Raw genomic sequence first — 20212 nt, forward strand, 5'->3', positions numbered from 1 at the left:
GGAGGGACGTGCGAGAGGATCGCTTGAGTAAAGTCTCCGCCCTGTGGGTTGGTTCGGATAAAACAGGATGGCGTTGAGCCTAAATGCACGTTGTAAAAACTAATTCAATTGCAATCATTTTCACTTGGCACTATAAATGTCAAAGTTATTTGTCCAAAAGATAATTTAAGAAAAATTATGTATATATGTATATTAAACACACACACACACACACACACACACATATATATATATATATATATATATTGATATTGATATTGATATATGTGTGAATGTACATCATTCCCATTTAAAGTGATCAACCTATTAGCCTCTAGCCTTCCGATGGGATCAGGTCTCCATCGTCTGCACAACTTGACCTAGATAACTTCATAACTGCTGTAACCGTTTAAATGCCAAAGCAAAAGGTTTTGACAAATTGCTTTTTTTTTTAATAACATGGATATTTGTAAAAATACACATTTGTCCCGATTAATGTAAAAAAAAAAAAAAAAAAGTCAGTCACACGCAGCAGATGTTGAACAAGTGATACATGTTTAATAACAGACATGGTTGAGGAGTGACCACTGACTGTATGACAGATGCACCGGAGCTCTCATCTTGTAAACTGTGAAGTCATGGAGCTACTTGAAGACGGATGACGCCCCCATTACCACAAATTGGCCAATAGGAGTTGAGAGGCAGAGTTGTCCTCCTGGCCGCCATTAAAGAATTCAATCCATGAACTGAAATAATGGAAATCTGCAGGACCCATGGATCAGGCAGAGAAAAGTAGCCGATGAGTAGTCTCGCCAATTCGGCATTTCATCTGTTTTAAGAGTAGTTTTACTATGACGGAGCACTGTGATGGTTTTAACGAAAAGGAGGGCGGCGTAGCTAATTGTTTTATTTAGCTAGCAAGCTAGCGCTGGAGCTCTGGTATGTTAGCTTTTGTGCTAGCAGGCTAGGAGAGATCAGGGGGAGGGGAGAGTTCCTTTGCTTTGAAATTGTTTCAGATCAGCTAGCTGGCATTAGCATTAGCACACCGGGGACTAAGCTTTTGGGGTGAAGTTTTTTTTAGTTTCCGAGCTCTGATTTTTATTGCGCATCTAACTTTTCTTGTGTTTGATTCAACGTTGGTCTTTTCGGGTGGTGTTGACGTTGACTATTTGGTGTTACGGCAATGTAGCTGCAAGCTTGCGGCTAACCAGATCAGACAATACATTTCAACTAGGGTTGATGAATCGAATAGCTAAAAGCTTACAGTTAACGCTATCCGGTTGCCGGTCTAACGTTAGTTTGCGCCACAGGGCTACTGGAGGCTAGCGCCGGTTAGAAGTTGTCTGGTTGACTAGCGGTAGCTAGCCTGTAGCTAGCAAGTTGGTCAGCGCTTTAACGGGATAATTACGACAGAAGATCGCTCCGCCAGCTACCCAACTACACCAGCTATTGCCCCCGATGGTGATTGAGACAATGGACTTTAACGTTACAACCACGCAGTGAAAGGATGAGTTCGTGCTTTGTACCAAACGGGGCCAGTTTGGAGGACTGCCACTCCAATCTCTTCTGCCTGGTAAGACACACTGCTCTCTGCGCTAGCTAGCGTTAGCTCTGATGCCGAGAGGCCAGAAAGCCATTTTGGCTAATCAGGCAACAAGCTTTGTAACGTCAGTTGCAGACTGGCGTGAAGGCATCGGGCCTGCAACTTGCAAACCGTGATCGAACTAACTTTCATAATATAGAAAGCTCATACTGCAGATTATATATGTTCAAGAGTTTACCTTTTTAAAAGGGCATAGCGGTGTGTTTACTCCGCTTTGGTTACAGACATTCTCAACAAGCATGAATGTTGATAACATGGTAACAGGTCAAGCCAACAGGCAAATTATTTAAAACCTGTCAAGTATGATATTTTTCTATAATTGAAATTACTCTGCAGTATTAAATGACACACATTTTTGAATGTAAGTCAAATAGGTTAAATTAGGGGAATAGTGTTATCTCTTTCTAGACAGTGGTGTGTCAATAATGGTAAATAATAACCAACTTAATTACTGCATGACAGTTATGTTTTAAGCATGATCGTGGTGGCACATGTACAAAGTATTGCAAAACTTTCCAACAGGGCTGCAAGTCTTTTTCCTTTTTTTCAGTCAAAGTGATTTTCTGAATAACAGTAGTCATCAACCTTTTATTATTGTGTGTGTTTAGGAGAGGACACACACACACACACACACACACTCTCTGTGACTGACTAGTTATGCAGTCAACAACAGATGATCAGCCTAATGCTGTGCAGCTATGCATTGTTCATTCTCACCTTTTCTTTTTCCCTTTCCTTTTAGGCCGATTTAACTGGAATAAAATGGCGGCGTTTTGTGTGGCAAGGGCCCACCTCTTCGCCAATCCTTTTCCCAGTGACCGAGGAGGACCCTATCCTGTGTAGTTTCAGCCGCTGCCTGGCGGCAGATGTGCTGAGTGTGTGGAGAAGGCACCACACCCCGGGTCGCAGAGAGCTCTGGCTTTTCTGGTGGGGGGATGACCCCAGTTTTGCAGAACTAATTCACAATGAGCTCTCTAGTAAGTGCATCCAACATCTCCATGTTCATCACAATTGGTTACACAAAAATTCATATTTCATTCCCCTCTGTAAATAGTACGAAAACATTTTTCTCCCCTAGTTTTATTTTCTCCCCTAAGTTATCTGCATATTATTATCAAATCCAAGCAGCGATTTGAAATGGATGCCTCAATAGTTAATGCGGGAAAATTGGACCATTTACGGACAGGCTGTTCCTGTTGAAACATGTTTAGTGTTTGAAGACAATGCCAACCATTCTAACTTGGAGCAAATCATTTGAATGCAGTTTTAAAATACACAGTCAGTGGATGATAACATGTGCTATCCTAACTGATTCGTTTCTGTCAGGGCTTTTATCATTTAAAGCCTTATGGAATCTATTGGCGCTCCGCCACAGAAGTGCATGTTTGTTGTAGCAAAATAGCAAGATGTTGGCCACTTGAGTCACCTAACATAGACTTGATTTGGTATGAGAGTTTAGTTGTAGCTTCAGCTTCCTATTCGTGAAGCAATGCCCCTTGGGGGCTGCCACAGTTGCCGGCTATCCGTTCTCCTGTCTTAAGGAGTGTCAGGTGTAACTTGAAGACCGCACAGATGGGTCATTAGAGGGACAGAGCGAGCTGCAACACACATGAATTGCAATTACATGTCAAGGGGTTTACTTTGTAGTTTGGACTTTGTATTTAATAGCATGATTTATGTTTCTTGATGAAACGCCATTGAGCATGGGTAGCCTTCATTGCGGGTGAAATCATTTTGCAAATATATTTTTTTCATGTTAACATCAAAGGGACTATTATTTTGCATGACTAGTTTTGTTTTTTACATGACCAACAAGATAAACATTGAAATGTATCAAATGTGTGGGAAAGAGAGAGGTCGGTTCGCCAGTATCTGTTTTAATGTATCTTCCTTGTTTCAGGTGAAGAGGATGGCGAGTGGGAGAGTGGCCTATCCTACGAGTGTCGGACGCTCCTGTTCAAAGCCATCCACAACTTGTTAGAGCGATGCCTCATGAACCGCGGCTTCGTTCGCATCGGCAAGTGGTTCGTTAAGCCATACCAGAAGGAGGAGAAGACCATTAATAAAAGGTACGCTTGGCCTCCAAATGTCCAACAACATAGTTATATGACGTACTGTGAAGTGACAAATTGCAGCCAAGGCTCAACTAGTTGTCAAGTTGCCCCGGAAAGGTGTGGCGGGGCTGCTTTCTGTTTGCATCCACAGGAATTACCTGTACCTGTACTATGTTGTTTTGGTATTTGACATGAAGAAGCCTTATTGCTCTCTGTCTCTCTGGTTTTTCTCTATTTAACAAAGACTATGTTCTCACTCAATGGTGGTCGTTATTCCGAAATGATTCCACTTCCACATTTTTAAGCAATAAAATCCCTCTTTTTGAAATAGACATGGTTATGCTGCCTCAATGGCCTGAACGGTTTTGATAGAAACATGCTGTTGTTGACATGTCTAAAAGTTATTTTAGAAAATGAATCTGCTGAACTAGTGTCAACAAGGTTGTCGCCATATGTAGCGATACTGATGGTTCCTGCAAAAGAAGCTATACAATTAGTGAAGATCAATGTGGAAGAAGAGCGGGTTATGAACTTTTGCAGAACTGTTTTTTTATTCCTATTTGGTCTTTGAATTCCAGCCAAGAAGTCTTACAGTATTTCAGATGTCTTTTATAAAGAGCTGGATTTACTACACGGTGTGACACATGGGTTGTGAACACTGTTTGAAGTATGCATGCAGTATTCTATGCTTGTTTGTGATATGTTGTAGGCCGATGAATGAGTGTGAATGAGTGTAAACTGCACTATGTAGTTGTGCTCTAAACTTCCCATAACTATTCCTAGCCTGTGGCAGCCTTAACTGTAAAAAATCCCATTCAGGATTTATTGATCATCCCTATTCTCACAAAAAGAAGCTTTAAAAAATGTCTTAAAACCATCCTTCTGTAGTGTAACCATGACGCTAGACTTTTTTAAATGGAAATCAGCTACTCCGTTTGCTAGCTTTATATTTCGGTCAGTTACCATAGCATTTCTTTTTTCTCATATTAATTAAGCATTTACAACAAAAGCAATGTTGTTTTATTTTAAAAACTGGAATCCTGCTATTTTCTGAGTGTTTAATAACAATAATAATGATTGAGTATGACCGGATTATAAAATTAGTTTTTTAATTACGTCAGCGTGACGCATCTCCAAGCAGAAGTCATTACACTTCAAGGTAATTTTGAATGTTTACACTCTACCTTTTTTTTTTTTTAACCAACTGCAAGGCAGAACTTGTTTGTTGTAGAAATACAAACCTGAGGGGAACCAGCAGCAGCACATAAATAACTGCGGGGTCTGCACAGCTGTATTTCCTTGCCTCTTGTACAGAAGGGCGGTGACATAGTTTTAGTGGTCGCATTGCTCTTGAATGAGCGGGCCGGAGTTCCCTGACTAATTTGAGCCATTATCTTTGCTCTGTTGATCCAAGCTGACTTGTGTTCGATGCGCAGCCCCTTTGCCTCAGTTCGCTCTGGCAGCTTTGTCAATAAGTGTTTTAGCAGCTAAATAAAAGAGTTGTTGTTGTGGAACAGGAGGGGATTTCTTGCTTTCCTCTGTTGTTGTTTTTTTTTTTTTTTTTCAACATAAAGCTATCTACAAGTGCGTGAGCCAGCAGCGCAGAACAGATAATATAAAAGTCTAAAGGCCTTTCTGTCGCCTGCCCTCTCCGGCTGGTGCGCTGGGCAGTCTTTGGAAAATGCTTAGTGAGCACTGTGGTTTTACAGCAACCGTGTCAACAAGTACTATTTTAGTGCATTTGGGCACACGGCCCTCCAGAAGTAGCTAGAAAAATAAGTGAATATAATTGTAACATTTCAAGACCCGATGTTTATTTTTGACTCGCATTTTAGCCTGTAACTTGCAAGAAGCGTGTTATGTGCAGCATCTGATCGGAGGTATATGCATGAAGTATGATGGCATATGTGCAAGGAATTGTACTTGCATATTTCAGAAATTTGATTTGATTACCCATAATGTAGTGAACTTTTATCTGTTCATTTAAAAGGGGAAAGAGAAGGAGAAATGTATGTAATAGACCATGTGTATTTCCTACTTGCAACTTTGGTAAACTTGCACTGAAACACAACATGCTATAGTGAAAATACCAAAATAAGACTAAGAATTTGAATGGAGTTTTTTTTCTTCTTCCTCCTATGGTTATATTTTAAACATTCAAAGCAGCCAAACCTGTATCACCCTATTAATCGGCCCATCTGGGCTATGTCTAATGTGCGTTTGCATGTTGGATGCGTTTCCAGTCACATACCCTCCCACGGTGCAGCGCCATAATCACACCGTCCTTGACTGACGATTTCCATTACTGCTTTAGTTGAGCAGGAACCTGTCGCCGGGTCTTCCAGCTCCACAGATTAATTTACGCTAGACACGGCGGGACAAACAACATGCTAATCTGCTTCTTGGGTTAACCTCCGCATACACTGCCGACTGCATACAGCCATATACCACGTAAACTGCGTGCAGCTGAATGAATGTGTGTGATGCTTGGACGATGACTTTATAGTATGAATCCTCAAACCTTTAGAGCCCTACTGCAACCTCATGGGCCTGTTATGAGTCACATCTGCTATCGCCTGCTGACTGAAAAGTGAAGGAAATTTTAAAAAGTAAATGATGTGGTTATGCTTTGGGACAAATCTCTTTAACAATTGCAATGTTTTATCTTTGACTCACCCTGCAGCGAGCACCTGTCTTGTGCATTCACCTTCTTCGTACACGGTGACAGCAATGTGTGCACGAGTGTGGAGATTGCCCAGCATCAGCCTCTTCAGCGACTCAGTGAGGAACACATCAGCCTCGCCCAGCAGAACTCCAGCCCCCTGCAAGGTAGGACCACATCAGCCGTGCACAACGTAAAAAAAGCCTTTTGCCTTTTAGATCAATTATATATCATACGTGAGTATTGTGATATATTTTTTCCCTCCAGTCATCCTGAGCCCGTACGGCTTGAATGGTACCCTCACCGGTCAGGCTTTTAAGATGTCGGACCACCCTACTCAAAAGCTGATAGAAGAGTGGAGGCAGTTCTATCCCATCAGCCCTAATCCCAAGAAGGTCCAGGAAGATAAAATGGAGGATACTGACTGGGAGGATGACTCCCTGGCCGCTGTGGAGGTCCTTGTCGGTAAGACATCATAACGCTGGATTGCAGAGCTGGGCCGGTTTCTATTTTCCTTGCGGTATACATTTTTCGTAGCCGTAACGACTGGTCGCTCTTCGGCAGTTGACAAAACTGTCGTAGCGGACGGAGCTACTTCTTTTCACGTGTATTGAGATTGAGTAGTATTTATAACTTTATTACAACAATCTATAACCCACAACAAATGCTTTTTAACAGGGTAAAACAAACACTGTTACATTATGTAACATAATTGTACATTCTTAAAACTGCATGCTGGATACAGCTCGCCCGCTAGCACAACAAGGAAAAGAGCGATTCAGGAGGAGGAACAAGAGACCAGAGATGCACAACTTGGGCCCGCGAGAGGCGCTGTGTGTTCGCAGGGTTTTGAGTTTGTCGAACCGCTCGTATTGCCTCTGGTGGCAACACGAGCAGCTCAGCTTGAGAAACAGACCTTATTTTTTTGCTTACCAATGATTTAGTAAGTAATATTGGACAAGTAACAAAATGGATTAAAAGATGTAGAAGTCTCTCTGTTGCCTGCTCCAGTTATCTCTATGCCTGTCTTATTCTCCTACCAAATCCTGTTGTTTTTAATGATTGTGCAATGTGGTGTTTTGTATATAAAATGGTAAATTCACTTAGAATTATTATTATTTCTTATTGCAGAAGTTTTGTAAATATATGATTTGTGTTTTGTTTGCAGCGGGCGTAAGGATGGTTTACCCTTCCTGTCTGGTACTTCTCCCCCTTTCGGACCTCCCTGCTGTGGTCCCTCAGGGCTCAGTCAACACCTCAGGAAGCCTGTGTGGGGCTCAGCAGGGCCAGGCTGCTAACAGAGATCCCGCCATGTCCTCCGTCACTTTGACTCCTCCTACGTCACCAGAGGAGGCTCAGACTGGTAAGACTTGAAGCTGCGCACTGACCGGACCCTTTTTAGTCATGTGAGATTCTGCGTACCAAGTTCTTAGTTGTCTTTGCTTACCGTATAGATTATCAGCCTTCCCAGAGGTGGCTCAAGTTGTCCTCTGTGTCGGACGGCTACAGCTCCAACAACACCCTTCACGGGGGTAAAATCCCTCGCGGGCTGGCCAGCCAGATGGTGGAGTCCGTGTGGCAGGAGTATAACATCAACCGTACAGGCAACAAGTATGTTTTGTTACATCTTTCTCAAAATGACCACAGCCAGTCAAAGTAGTCCCTTCATGCTGACTGACTATTTTGCTTTATTTTTTTTTCTTAGGAGGAAATTTACTAGCTTGACCAATGGTACCGCAGAGGAGGAGTCGGACAACGCGGGACTTTGGGATTTTGTGGAGTGTACGCACCGACCACATTGCAACTGCTCACGGTGTGTAGACTGGCATGCATTAATTGACATGACAATGTTTACAATTAAGAGAGGTCCCTGAAGGCGTTATTTATTCTTTTCACACAGCCATAAGAATCAGAAACAGCGGGCGAGCAGCACCTCAGGACATCCGCCGTCATCCGGCCTGCCCGCCCAGCCTGCCCCTAAGCACAAGCTGGGCGAGAAGCTGGAGAAGGTGGAGAAGCAGCAGAAGAGGCCGCAGACGCCTTTTCACCACCGCAACTCTGTGAGCGAGGAGCCGTCCCTGGAGCCGCAGGCCCAGAGGCTTTGCTTAAGGTCGCAGGAGGAGGGCTCCTACCCCAGCCTGCACCACGTGGACACGGTGTCCTCCAAAGCCCCGACGCTGCACACGCACGGCCCCCCCGCGGACCTCGCCGGGTCCCCGCCCCCCCCTCCACTGAGCCCGCACCCGTGCGACCACGCAGACGGCGGCATGACTCCGAGCGAGATGAAGAACTCGTCCACGCCCATTCACCAACAGTTCTACCCGCCGTCGGTGGAGCCCTGTCTGCTGCCCCAGAAGGGCCCGTCTGAGGAGCCTCAGCTGGAGAACATGCCTCTGCCTCTGCCCTTCCCCGCAGCCTTCAGCGAAACCTTAGAGCCCACCGTTTTTTTGGGTTCCGCCATCAACCCCAAAGAGAACTCCACCCACAACCCGTGGAAGTATTTCAACCTGCCCAGGAAGAAGGCGTCCAGCTTCCTCACGCCGCAGCTGCCGGTGGATAAAATACGCGGCGATTCAGGGGGAAGCGGCGGAACCGAAAGCGTGGTGTCCGTCACCGAGTGAGTGTTCAATCCCTCGTCCGTGGCTTCATTATGACAAATGGAGCCGTTGCGCTCAAATGGAATTCCTGTCTCTGTCTGAGCATCTCTGCGCAATCTCTCCTCACCCAGGTTGATGTCGGGCTCCATGCAGCCCCTGAAGGTGTCCCAGGAGCTGATCAACACCTACGCCCAGCGAAGAAACAGCCATCTTGTCTCAGCCTCTGGAGACGGGGAATACGGGGAGGATCCGGACCCATACGCCTTTGAAGAGGGGGACGATGAGTTCAGCTTCTCAGACAAGAAGGACAAGGCTGGAGCTGAGCGAGACGGCAACAAGAAACATCAGGTATGTTTGGATATTATTGTGTTCTTGCTGAAATCTCTTCTGGTAGAGTGCGGTTGAAGCTTGAGATGTTCAGCATGTGGATAGTTTGGACCAGGTTTTTCTTTCTAGTTAGGTTGATATCAATCTTTCTACAATTATTGTGTTTTCTTTTTTGATCCAGACGGACGAAGACTCTGGAACAGCAGACGGTGAGAAGGCCTTCACTTTGTACCATTTGTCCCAGAGGTTGGACATGGAATTATAGTTAAATTTTGCAGTTCTGTGTCTAATTCGAGGTCTCTTCTCCAATTGTTTTGTGTTGCAGATGGTCAGGGCCCATCAGGCAGTAAACCTCCAGCCTCCACCAGCCTGATCCACGAGAACGACTTGGCCGTGTCATACAGTGACCTGGATAAGATTTTTAATTCGGATGAAGATGAGCTAGCGGTAAGAGAATCTGAATGGCCAGGAAATTAAAGGTTGGGATCTGTAAAGGGTTTTGCAACATTTATATTGATTTTGTTAGTTTTTGTTGTCTTCACAGCTTGAATCCAAAAGAGCTGGTGTCGGAAAAGATGACAAGTTTGGCTGTAAAGACAATAAAGCAGCCACGACGGACCCCCTGTCTTGCATAAGTAAGCCGGCAGGGCACCATTTAATTTCTGCGCCTGGGAGCCATTTATCATCCGATTCAATAGAAGTCATGATGTCTGAATTCTCTAGGCTCCGCAGACCTGCACCAGATGTTTCCCACCCCGCCCTCCCTGGAGCAGCAGGGTTACTCTCCCATGAACTCCGGCAGCAAGGATAGCCTGGAAGCGGGCACCAGCCTCACCCTTTTGGACGGGAGCCAGCTCAACAACCACTTCAAGATGGAGGTAGAGGAGGGATTCTGTAGCCCAAAGCCATCCGAAATAAAGGTATGACATGACACACACCTGCCAAGTACGGGGTAAGTTTAACATTTCCTCTCTATCAGTGTACTTCACCATCTAAACTTTTTTTCTTTTTTTTTCTCTCTTAGGACTTCTCCTTTGTGTTCAAGCCGGAGTCGTGTCAGTTGTTAATCGGCTGCTCCATGTACGCGCCCCTGAAGATGCTTCCCAGTCAGTGTCTGTTGCCCATCAAACTGCCTGAAGACTGTGTGTACACGCCCAGCTGGACCATGGGCAAAATGGAGCTAATACCCCCAGTGACAAATGTCAATCTCCTCACCAAAGACAGGTTTGTGCATTTAACCGGGGGATCGGGAGAGAGAGAGAGAAGCGTCTGTAGAAATGATTGCGCTCACTTAATGTTGATTGTTGTGGTGACTTTACATTTACACAATGAATACTGACAAATATGTTAATAAAATACCAAAAATGTATTCTGGAAATGGCATCTATGTGCTTTTTCCCAATGGAAAATCCGTTGGAACCACGATATATGAACCGAATTTGAAACCACGTTTCTCTCTTTGTGACAGTAACGTCCCCAGTGTGGAGCCTGACTACAGCCAGACCTACACCCCTCAGACCCACACGCCCTTCATGTCCAGCAGCGCTCCTCCCAGCAACAGCGGCACGGGCATCCTGCCCTCCCCAGCCACGCCGCGCTTCTCCGTGCCCACGCCTCGCACACCACGCACTCCACGGACGCCCCGCGGGCCCTCGAGCGTACAGGGTTCACTCAAGTATGACAACTCTGACCTTTACTCCCCCGCCTCGACTGCTTCAACTTGCCGACCTCTCAGCTCCGTTGAGCCCGCCACAGTACCTTCTATCCCCGAGGCGCACAGCCTCTACGTCACCCTCATTCTCTCGGAGTCCGTGATGAATCTCTTCAAGGACTGCAACTTCGACAGTTGCTGCGTATGCGTCTGCAACATGAACATCAGAGGAGCGGATGTAGGCGTGTACCTCAAGGACAATGGCGAGGCCCAGTACCCCTGCACTTGTGGCTTCAGCGCCGTGGCCAATCGGCGTTTTGGCCAATCAGCCGGGCTGTTTCTGGAGGACGAGCTGGACGTCGTCGTGCGAGGCTCGGACGCCAGTCGGGACACGGAACGGTGCTTTGAAGAGCTGCGGTCGTCCACGGCGCACAAGGCCGGCAGCCTGACGGAGAAGCCTCCGGATGAGCTCATTCTGCTGCTGCAGGACCAGTGCACCAACCCTTTTGCGCCGATGGCGGGCGTGGAGTACCCGAAGCGGGGCTCGGCTCCCAGTTCGTTTCTGAGGGTGGAGGAGAGAGACTGTTATAATGACTGCTACATGGCCCTGGAGCACGGAAGGCAATTCATGGACAATATGTCAGGGGGCAAAGTAGATGAAACACTAGTGAAAAGCACCTGTCTTCATCAGTGGCCAAAATGCAAATGTATGTGTTTTCATATCTCCATTTGTTTTTCTTTTCCATTACCAGCCTCAAACCCTCTGAGTTAACACATTTTTCTCCTTTCTTTTGTCTTTTTCTAGCGGCAGACATGAGCAAGTTATTCTCTCAGGATGTGCTGCGGGTGTTGTTGTCTCTCCAGCCGGTGCTGCAGGACACCATTCAGAAGAAACGGAGTGTGCGCTCATGGGGCGTTCAGGGACCACTCACTTGGCAGCAGTTCCACAAGATGGCCGGGAGAGGATCATATGGTGCGTGGAAAGTGTACCAGAGTGGGAGATCTACTTTGGAATAAAGTGGTTGTTGAAAGAAATATGAAATGACTGTTTTGTCTTCTCTTCACTACAGGTACCGACGAGTCCCCCGAGCCACTTCCCATCCCCACTTTTTTGGTCGGTTACGAGTATGATTTTGTAGTGCTTTCACCGTTTGGGTTGCCCTACTGGGAGAAGCTTCTTCTGGATCCTTTTGGTTCCCAGAGAGATGTTGGATATGTTGTCGTCTGCCCTGAAAATGAAGCTCTGCTCCGCGGAGCAAAGACCTTCTTCAAAGATCTCAGTGCTATGTATGAGGTAGGCACCTGGCAGGAAAACACCTCGTGTGCTGACATGCCCTCTAATCCAGTTCAAGCTCACTTGAAGTGATTCACACTGTATAATTTTCACTTTATCTCCCCCTTTTGTCCTCAGGCATGTCAGCTTGGGCAACACAGGCCCATCTGCAAGAGTCACCCAGAGGGCGTGTTGAAGGTTGGCACCACTGAAGGCCGGAGCATGACGGAGCAGCCCCTTAGTGACTGGTTCCTTAAGATGGCTGCCAAAGATGGAAACAATGAAGCCTTTAACAAGCTCAAGCTATTTGCTCAAGTTTGCCGCTATGATCTCGGTAACACTTTGACTATTAAATATTAAAATCCCAATTGACCAAATGAAAGGTCATAGTTTGTAAAAAAATAAAATAAAAATGTTCTTTCTTTTTCAGCTCCCTACCTGTCAGAGCAGTCTTTGGATAGCTCCTTGTTGTCCCAGCGCAGCCCCATTGTGGCCACTCCTTCCTCCCAGACCTCCAGCTCTGCCAGCACCTCCTCAGGACCCCCGAGCACCACCCCCACCACCACCACCACCACCAGCTCCAGCACCAGCTCTGCGCCGCCTGCCCAGATCAACAGCACCCCTCCCTCTTCCACCTCAGGCTCCCAGACTGTCGGGGGAATGGCTTTAGCCAAGCCGAGCTCGTACACGCCGTTCGGGACAGCAGGCATGCAGGGCAGCACGTCTCAGAACGGACCCCAGTTGAACCCACAGGGTCCCGGGGGGCTTGCAGAAAACGGACCTTCTGCCAACCAGCCTCCAGGGCCTACTGAGGCGCCAGAGAGGTGGGTTCACACCAAGATTCTACGAATCATCCAGATGGAGAGATTACATTTTGTTTTTGCTGATGGTTTTACCACTTCTGTACAGTGTTTTTTTTTTTTCATTTTTTTTTTTTCAAATACACTGAAGACATTAAGTCCTACATTAAAATAACATTTAGTAAATCTCAGTAAATTAACACTCATTCTCAACTTGTTTAGTCAGAAATACCTCTCCGGTTTGTTTTGTATGTTTTTTTAATGCTCTCACAGTGCCCCTAGTCCACAGCTGTCTGTCAGATAAATGTCACGCATGAATGTCACCCTGTTGTCTCACATGTAAATACAAGACACGACTTATCACAGCCCATCTCTGCGCTGCTGTCCGTGTCAGCTGAGCAGTGATCGTGCTGTTAAGACGGCGTGTCGACAGAAAGGGATGCAAATTATGACCTTTTTCCAAACTACAAAAACCTGGATTTGTAACAATTCTGGCTTGTCAATAGTAGTTTACATTTATTAGGTTTTTTGACCCATGAGAAACTTTAAAAAATCTATATTTGATTGTTTCTTGGCTTGTTTTTAGTAACATGTTTTTTTTGGACATTTTCCAAAATGACCCTCCTAACCAAACCTGCTATAATGTTCATTAGGTGGCAATGTATCCCTTCCAACTGGCTCCTCAACTATTGGGGAACTCCAATATTTGTTCTTTGTGCAGATGTTTTGATTTTCCTTAAAAACCCAAACCACAGCCCTTTTTTTCTGTGTGCTGTTTTGTTGGGAAATATTAGCTTTGGCTGTTTCTGTAAGGACATGTAAATACTGATACCTGAACCATTGTCTTTAACAGCACAATGGAGAGGGACAAGGTGGGGAAGCCAACGGATGGAGAATCCCACGCCGTGTCTTATCCGCCCGCCATCGTTGTGTACATCGTTGACCCGTTCAGCTACCGAGGCGCCGACCGAGAGGTCCACTCCAGCGCCTACACGCTGGGCCTGCTGCGCTGCTACATGGAGATGCTCCAGTTCCTGCCGGCTCGCATCAGAAACGCTGTCTCAGTACAGGTACAGGCCATCATTATATCTGTGTGTTTTTTTTTTTATGTCTTAGGAAAGTCTTATCTTGGTATTATTGCTACTGGCTAGACATGTTAAGATTGCACAGTCCAACTCTCCCGCGGGAATCTGCTGATGAGCTGTGGTTGATGGCGTCCAATTGGCTCCCCTTTGCCAGTTAAGTCATAATAGAGCGCGTTTTCCAGCTGACACAAAGGGAGGGAGGGGGGGGGGGCTCATTAGCACACACTAAGGTGATAACTGCAACACCTGTGGTATAGTAAACCAGGATTGCATCAACATGTCCGAGTGGATTTGGAAACCTGAAGTGTGTATGTGCTAATGGCTTCAGCGTCATTCTTTAGTACAGTGATGGTAGAATGAAGCGGGTTTGAATTACCGTATGTCACCGTATACTGTCAGTTTTCGCAGAGGCACAAATTTTTTTGTTTTTGGTTTGACTTTGCTGGTAATTCAACCAAGTATGCTACATTCAAGGAGTATAATTCATCTGAAAATTGGTAATCTGAAAATGATTACATTAACTGAGCATTGTATGTGTAGTAGTTCTTGTCATGATTCAGAAGGGAATTTTAGGTCTATAAAGGCTTAGAATATTATGATGATAGTACATAACAGCAGTCATAAACTGTTACATCAATCTTTGGGATTTTATCTCACCAAAACTGGTAGAAAATGCATTCACTCATTGATAAAAAGGATGATACTTAAGTATGAATTGCGGCCAATACTTCCCAATAATTAAGTCTACCAAATATTCAAAGTTCACTGTTTTTCTATTTTTTTTCTTGTCAGATTGTTCCCTGCCAGTATCTCCTGCAGCCCGTGCGCAGCGGGGAGCGCCACCTCTACGGCCAGCACCTCAAGTCGCTGGCCTTCTCAGTGTTCACTCAGTGTCGTCGGCCTCTGCCCAACTCCACCAACTTCAAGGCGTTGACGGGTTTCGGTCCCGGTCTCGCCATCGACATGGCGCTCAGGAACCCAGAGGTAACGGCCGCTCTGGACTCGTGCTTGAAACTGGTGTGTCTTCTGGGAAAGAAAAGGCGTATCGCACCCCGAACAGAGTCTGGCGTTGCAGCGCGGTGGCCTCTTGTGTCATTTCCCCTTTCAACCAACATGTTGTCTTTCCGTGCAGAGGCCCGAGTGTCTGCGCCTGTATACGCCGCCCTTCATCTTGGCTCCCGTGAAAGACAAGCAGACGGAGCTCGGGGAGACGTTCGGCGAGGCCTCCCAGAAGTACAACGTCCTGTTTGTCGGCTACTGTCTGTCACATGACCAGCGCTGGTTGCTGGCCTCCTGCACTGACCAACATGGGGAGTTGCTGGAGACCTGCATCATTAGTATCGATGTACCCAATAGGTATGTGCACTCATGAACGGGAAAACACAAGCCCCCACAGGCAGCTTAGTTATTGTATACGTGTGAAACCTGCTGTGTCTGATACAGGGCTCGTAGGAAAAAGGGCTCTGCCAGGCGAGTGGGTTTGCAGAAGCTGTGGGAGTGGTGCCTTGGCCTGGTGCAGGTGACGTCGCTGCCGTGGAGGGTGGTCATTGGGCGGCTCGGCAGAATGGGCCACGGCGAGCTGAGAGGTATGCACATGGCGGCAGTGTTTGTCGAGCACGCGGGGTTCTGTACGTACATGTACGCACGCTAACGAGCTCCTCTCTCGCTCTTCCAGACTGGAGTATTCTGCTGAGCAGGAGAAACTTGCAGTCGCTTAGTAAACGGCTGAAGGAGACGTGTAGGTTGTGTGGCATCTCTGCAGCGGACACTCCCAGCATCCTTAGCGCCTGTCTAGTTGCCATGGAGCCCCAGGGTTCCTTTGTCATCATGCCAGGTAAAAGAAAGTACCACCATGTTTACTGAGACTTTAACACAGCCACAGTGGCTACATCAAATACAGTTTGTGTTGAATTCAAGAGAATGTTAAATTTTCAGCTGTTTGCACAGTTTTATTCTTATACGTCATTAAGAAATGCCTTTTTCTTTTAAGCCGGATGTCCTTCAAGAAGTTGCCCAAATAGATTTTAGATCAAAAATTGAGGATAAACCTCGTGGTCACTGAATATCTGACGGGTCAGCCTTTTGTTTCTGCAGATTCCGTCTCCACGGGTTCGGTGTTTGGTCGCAGCACTACACTCAACATGCAGACGTCGCAGCTGAGCACTCCTCAGGACACCTCCTGCACACACATCCTGGTTTTCCCCACCTCAGCCATGGTGCAGGTCAACACCAACACTTCGGAGCCCATCGACATCAACTTCAATCCTATAAACCCTGGTACGGTCCCCCGCTAACAAGTACCCAAAGTAACGCATCACCTTAATGTCTGCTTCCTGGTCGAGATGCTGAACCATGAACGTTACGCGTGAGCCGCAGACCAGCTGATCGCTCTGCGTGTTTGTTTTCCCCCTGCAGATGGATCGGATGGAATGGGCATCTTTGACCTGTTTGACAACGACATGGTTGATCCAGACCTCATAAACATCCTGCCCAACTCCCCCACAACCTCGCCTGTTCACTCCCCTGGCTCACACTTCCACCAGGGGGGGGATGGAGGAAAGGTCGGTAACCTTTATTTATTTGTTTGTAACGATGTTGAATGTACAGATTGTAAAATTTAATTGATCTATTTGGCGGCAAAGTTAGCTTTGCTAAATGGATACGTGATGCCAGAAACCAGATGGAAATGACCCACAAGTGACGTGGAAAAAAGGATCTATTTATTTTAAGGCGCTGCTGTGGTTGTTAATTTGATCCATGTTGTCTTTCAGGGACAAAGTGCCGACCGCATGGAGTCCCACGAGGAGGCTCTGAACATCCTGCAGCAGCCGATGGCGCTGGGCTACTTTGTCTCAACAGCCAAGGCTGGACCCCTGCCCGACTGGTTCTGGTCAGCCTGCCCTCAAGCCCAGAACCAGTGCCCGCTCTTCCTCAAGGTACGTCCGCTAGAAACGCCGTATCTTCTGCTCATGGTAGATTCATTCATTTCACTAGAGCGGGAACCGGAGAAATGTTGGTATCAATATCGACCGCTTTATTCCATCCGGTGTGAATCTCTGAAAAGCACCAATGCATCTAAAGACGTGAATCTAATTTGGGTCTTTGCCCCTTTTTTTCTTTTTCCACAGGCCTCACTACACCTGCACGTGTCTTCTGTCCAATCAGACGAGCTCTTGCACAGTAAACACTCCCATCCCCTGGACTCCAACCACACCTCTGATGTGCTCAGGTAAGGTGCTTCGATAAGAGTCCGTTTGTTAAAGCGAGGAGAACGACGCGGGATCTTTAACAGTTTCCTTGCCGTCTGCCCCATAGATTTGTTCTGGAGCAGTACAACGCCCTCTCCTGGCTCACATGCGACCCTGCAACGCAGGACCGACGCTCCTGTCTGCCTGTTCACTTTGTGGTGCTCACCCAAATGTACAACTTCATCAAGAACATGCTCTGAACTCTTAACGGGATCGAACTGCTGGGATGTGATTGGAAGGCTCGCTCAGTCGAACCTTGGATGTCCTGCTCAGAAGGATCCGATTCCATCAGGGCAAATGAGGAAGAGGCATAAGAGTGCTTCCTCCCCATTTACAGACTCCCGGTGTATCTCAAACAACACTGACTGACTACAAGTTTCCAATCAATTTATCAATCAGATGCCAAGAATCCATTTTAGCATTTTGGAAGATCAAGGGACATTTCATAAAAGGAAAATAAATTGTCTTTTTATTGACTGTAGATTGCAATCTATGAAATTTTATCTCAATGAAATGCCTGCATATATTATTTATTGTAAGTTTTTAAATGTGGAATTTTTAATGCTTAATATCTTTTATATATTACAAATCCTAGAGGTTGTGTACATCTCACTGTAAAGGAATTGGTTTAAAAAGTGTAATTGTCTCAATTACAACACGGAAAAACCTGTTCAAGTGAATTTGCTGTAGATTGCTTTTAGTATATTATTTTTTCAAAGGGTACAGACCTTTTTATTGCCACGCTGTAAAAATGAAGAAAAAGCTGGCCTGGGCATTTGTGTCCCACCCAATGAGTGGATGAGACTTACCTCTCTCTGCTTCGGCTCCAGAGTCTCTCGCACAGTAACTCAATGAGCTCTGAAGAGGAATTCAAAGGTACAGATTATATATTTTATATAACAGATTTAGGTAATTGTGTGTGTATATGTGTACATATAATTGTGTGCCGCTACTGATGGTGCAGCTTCTGTTTTAGGAATAAAGTGCGTCTACATTATGTTCTTTGTTGTTCATTTGTTTTTCACATCTTTTATGGTTTTGGGTACATGAATGTTACTCACCCAAAAAGTTTTCTTTCAGACATTGATACGTATATGATTTTAAACTGGTTAAAATAAACCAAAGAAAAGTAGAACTACAGAGCCATGAAGCATGTTACCTCGGAGGAGGGATGCGGATGGATAGTGGTCCCGGCTGTGGGGGGCTAGAGCCGATCCGTAGGGAGAAGGCCGAGTACCACAGGCTGCTTAGACACAACGAGAACACGCAAACTCCACTGTGAGGGCCCATCTAGCCCAGGGGCCCAAACCGGGACCCTCTTGCTGTGAGGGGACAGTGGTAGCTAGCTACCCCGCCACTACGGGAGACCAAGCTCAAGAAAATAAGTCACAGAATAAAAAAAGTCAAGGTCTTGGAAAATGGAAATGGATAAAAAGGGAAAAAGTCATGGTATAGTTTGTATAAAACTAAGTGCAACTCTTACTCATTGTAAATAATTAAATTGTAACTAAATTTAACATTGTACATGCAGATCACAAGGTATATTAATTAGAAAATGAACTAACGCTTCCGTAACCCACAGGAGTGACCCTGGCTGCAGATTCAGAGTCCTGCTGGTAACACGAGGGCAAGAGAGGAAACGTTGGATCATGATTTAAAGATGAAAATGACCTGACTTATTAGCACAGCCTTTAAATCTCAGCAGCACCACAGAGACAGCAGGCTCGCTATGTACTGCACACAATGATGAGATGCGTGACTGTCAAGCCCCAGTGGCCAAACACTCCCACTAAGTCCCCTTTTGGATCAAAGCGCTGCTCTTTGCGTGACACGGCTGCATACGGATACGTTTAGATGACATACAATAAACGGTGACGCTATAAACTCAAGCGCTTCCCTCGCTGAATCTGGAAAAGAGTAATGAGGAAAATCCTCAAATGTATCCGTGTGCATCTCTGTTCTTGTAAACCATCCACACATAGGTGGATAAAAGCAGGCCCACTTATTTATGAGCAGTCGCTGGCCATCATTAGTCATTTGGTAAATTAGGAATTCAAGATAGCAGAACAACATTTTGAAGCTATACGCAGCCACAGTGAAGGTCGCTTGGCTCGTGTGAATTAGGAGTTCCAAAGGGTAAAAGATTGCAGCGAGGTGAACACAGCTCCTAACCCTGCCCGTACTAACATGATTTAGATGGTTAGTGAGAATGGAATTAGCTAATCAAGAAGAACATGTCTTCCCAAAGCCTTATCCTATCATTGTCTTATGTTCTGCATAATGGGATCCAGGCGAAGGGTAGCCCAGTTTGTCTGGGGTGATTCGGGACAAGCTTTGAGGCAGATTGCACAATTCTGTTTCAAAGCATTTAGTCAGGAAATCCATAACGTGGAGCTACATTGGAGGCCGATGTGTTTGCTGCTGGTTTTAGTGGTATAAAAGTGAAATTTTATAAGATTCCTTTTTCCATGTTGACCATTGGAAACAGGAACATGTGTAGGTTGTCCATTCTGCTTTTAGATTTATTATTTCACAAAGGTGATTAAATGCAGACTAATTTATGTAAATTTTATTTATATTTTATCGACCTACTTTTTTTAAAGAAAAGGGAGGTTAGGAATCACATTCACTAATTTAAGTGTTTCATAGCTTATAACACAGCTGTGTGCATTGAGTGAGCTATGAAAGTCCAATTTAAATTAAATGTGTTGTCATTGTCTTTATATATATATATATATATACTATAATACATACATACACATACACGAGTTCGAACCCGGTTTTAAGTAGGTTGCGCTTAGATGTAATTAAAATAATAAAAAAATATTTAAAAAATGTAAATATTATAGAAAATACCTTATTTTTGAGTTGCTTTTGATGCTTTGAGATATTTAGACATAATTGCATACACACATTCTTCACATATGTCCGGG

At 45.4% G+C, this 20212-nt stretch overlaps 1 protein-coding gene across 2 annotated transcripts; it reads left to right on the forward strand.

Annotated features, from left to right (window-relative positions):
* Positions 1–656: 656 nt before the first annotated feature.
* On the forward strand, positions 657–18270 carry LOC119210525 (mediator of RNA polymerase II transcription subunit 13-like). Of its 2 annotated transcripts, none has more exons than XM_037460629.2 (30): positions 657–1552; positions 2325–2559; positions 3483–3651; positions 6320–6465; positions 6566–6763; positions 7467–7661; positions 7753–7909; positions 8004–8111; positions 8199–8915; positions 9027–9243; positions 9404–9431; positions 9548–9669; positions 9749–9857; positions 9946–10142; positions 10247–10446; positions 10691–11580; positions 11679–11846; positions 11944–12167; positions 12285–12480; positions 12577–12970; positions 13800–14016; positions 14824–15015; positions 15164–15387; positions 15475–15617; positions 15707–15865; positions 16126–16308; positions 16447–16592; positions 16803–16967; positions 17160–17260; positions 17347–18270. In XM_037460629.2, the coding sequence occupies exons 1-30, from the start codon at positions 1487–1489 to the stop codon at positions 17477–17479; spliced, it is 6399 nt and encodes a 2132-aa protein (XP_037316526.2). In that variant the 5' UTR covers positions 657–1486; the 3' UTR covers positions 17480–18270. The 2 variants fall into 2 exon arrangements, with proteins under 2 accessions (XP_037316526.2, XP_037316535.2); XM_037460638.2 differs by having other exon boundaries at positions 9767–9857.
* The last annotated feature ends 1942 nt before the right edge of the window (positions 18271–20212 follow it).

Source organism: Pungitius pungitius, chromosome 3, assembly GCF_949316345.1.
Source record: "Pungitius pungitius chromosome 3, fPunPun2.1, whole genome shotgun sequence".
NCBI classification, from domain to species: Eukaryota; Metazoa; Chordata; class Actinopteri; order Perciformes; family Gasterosteidae; genus Pungitius; species Pungitius pungitius.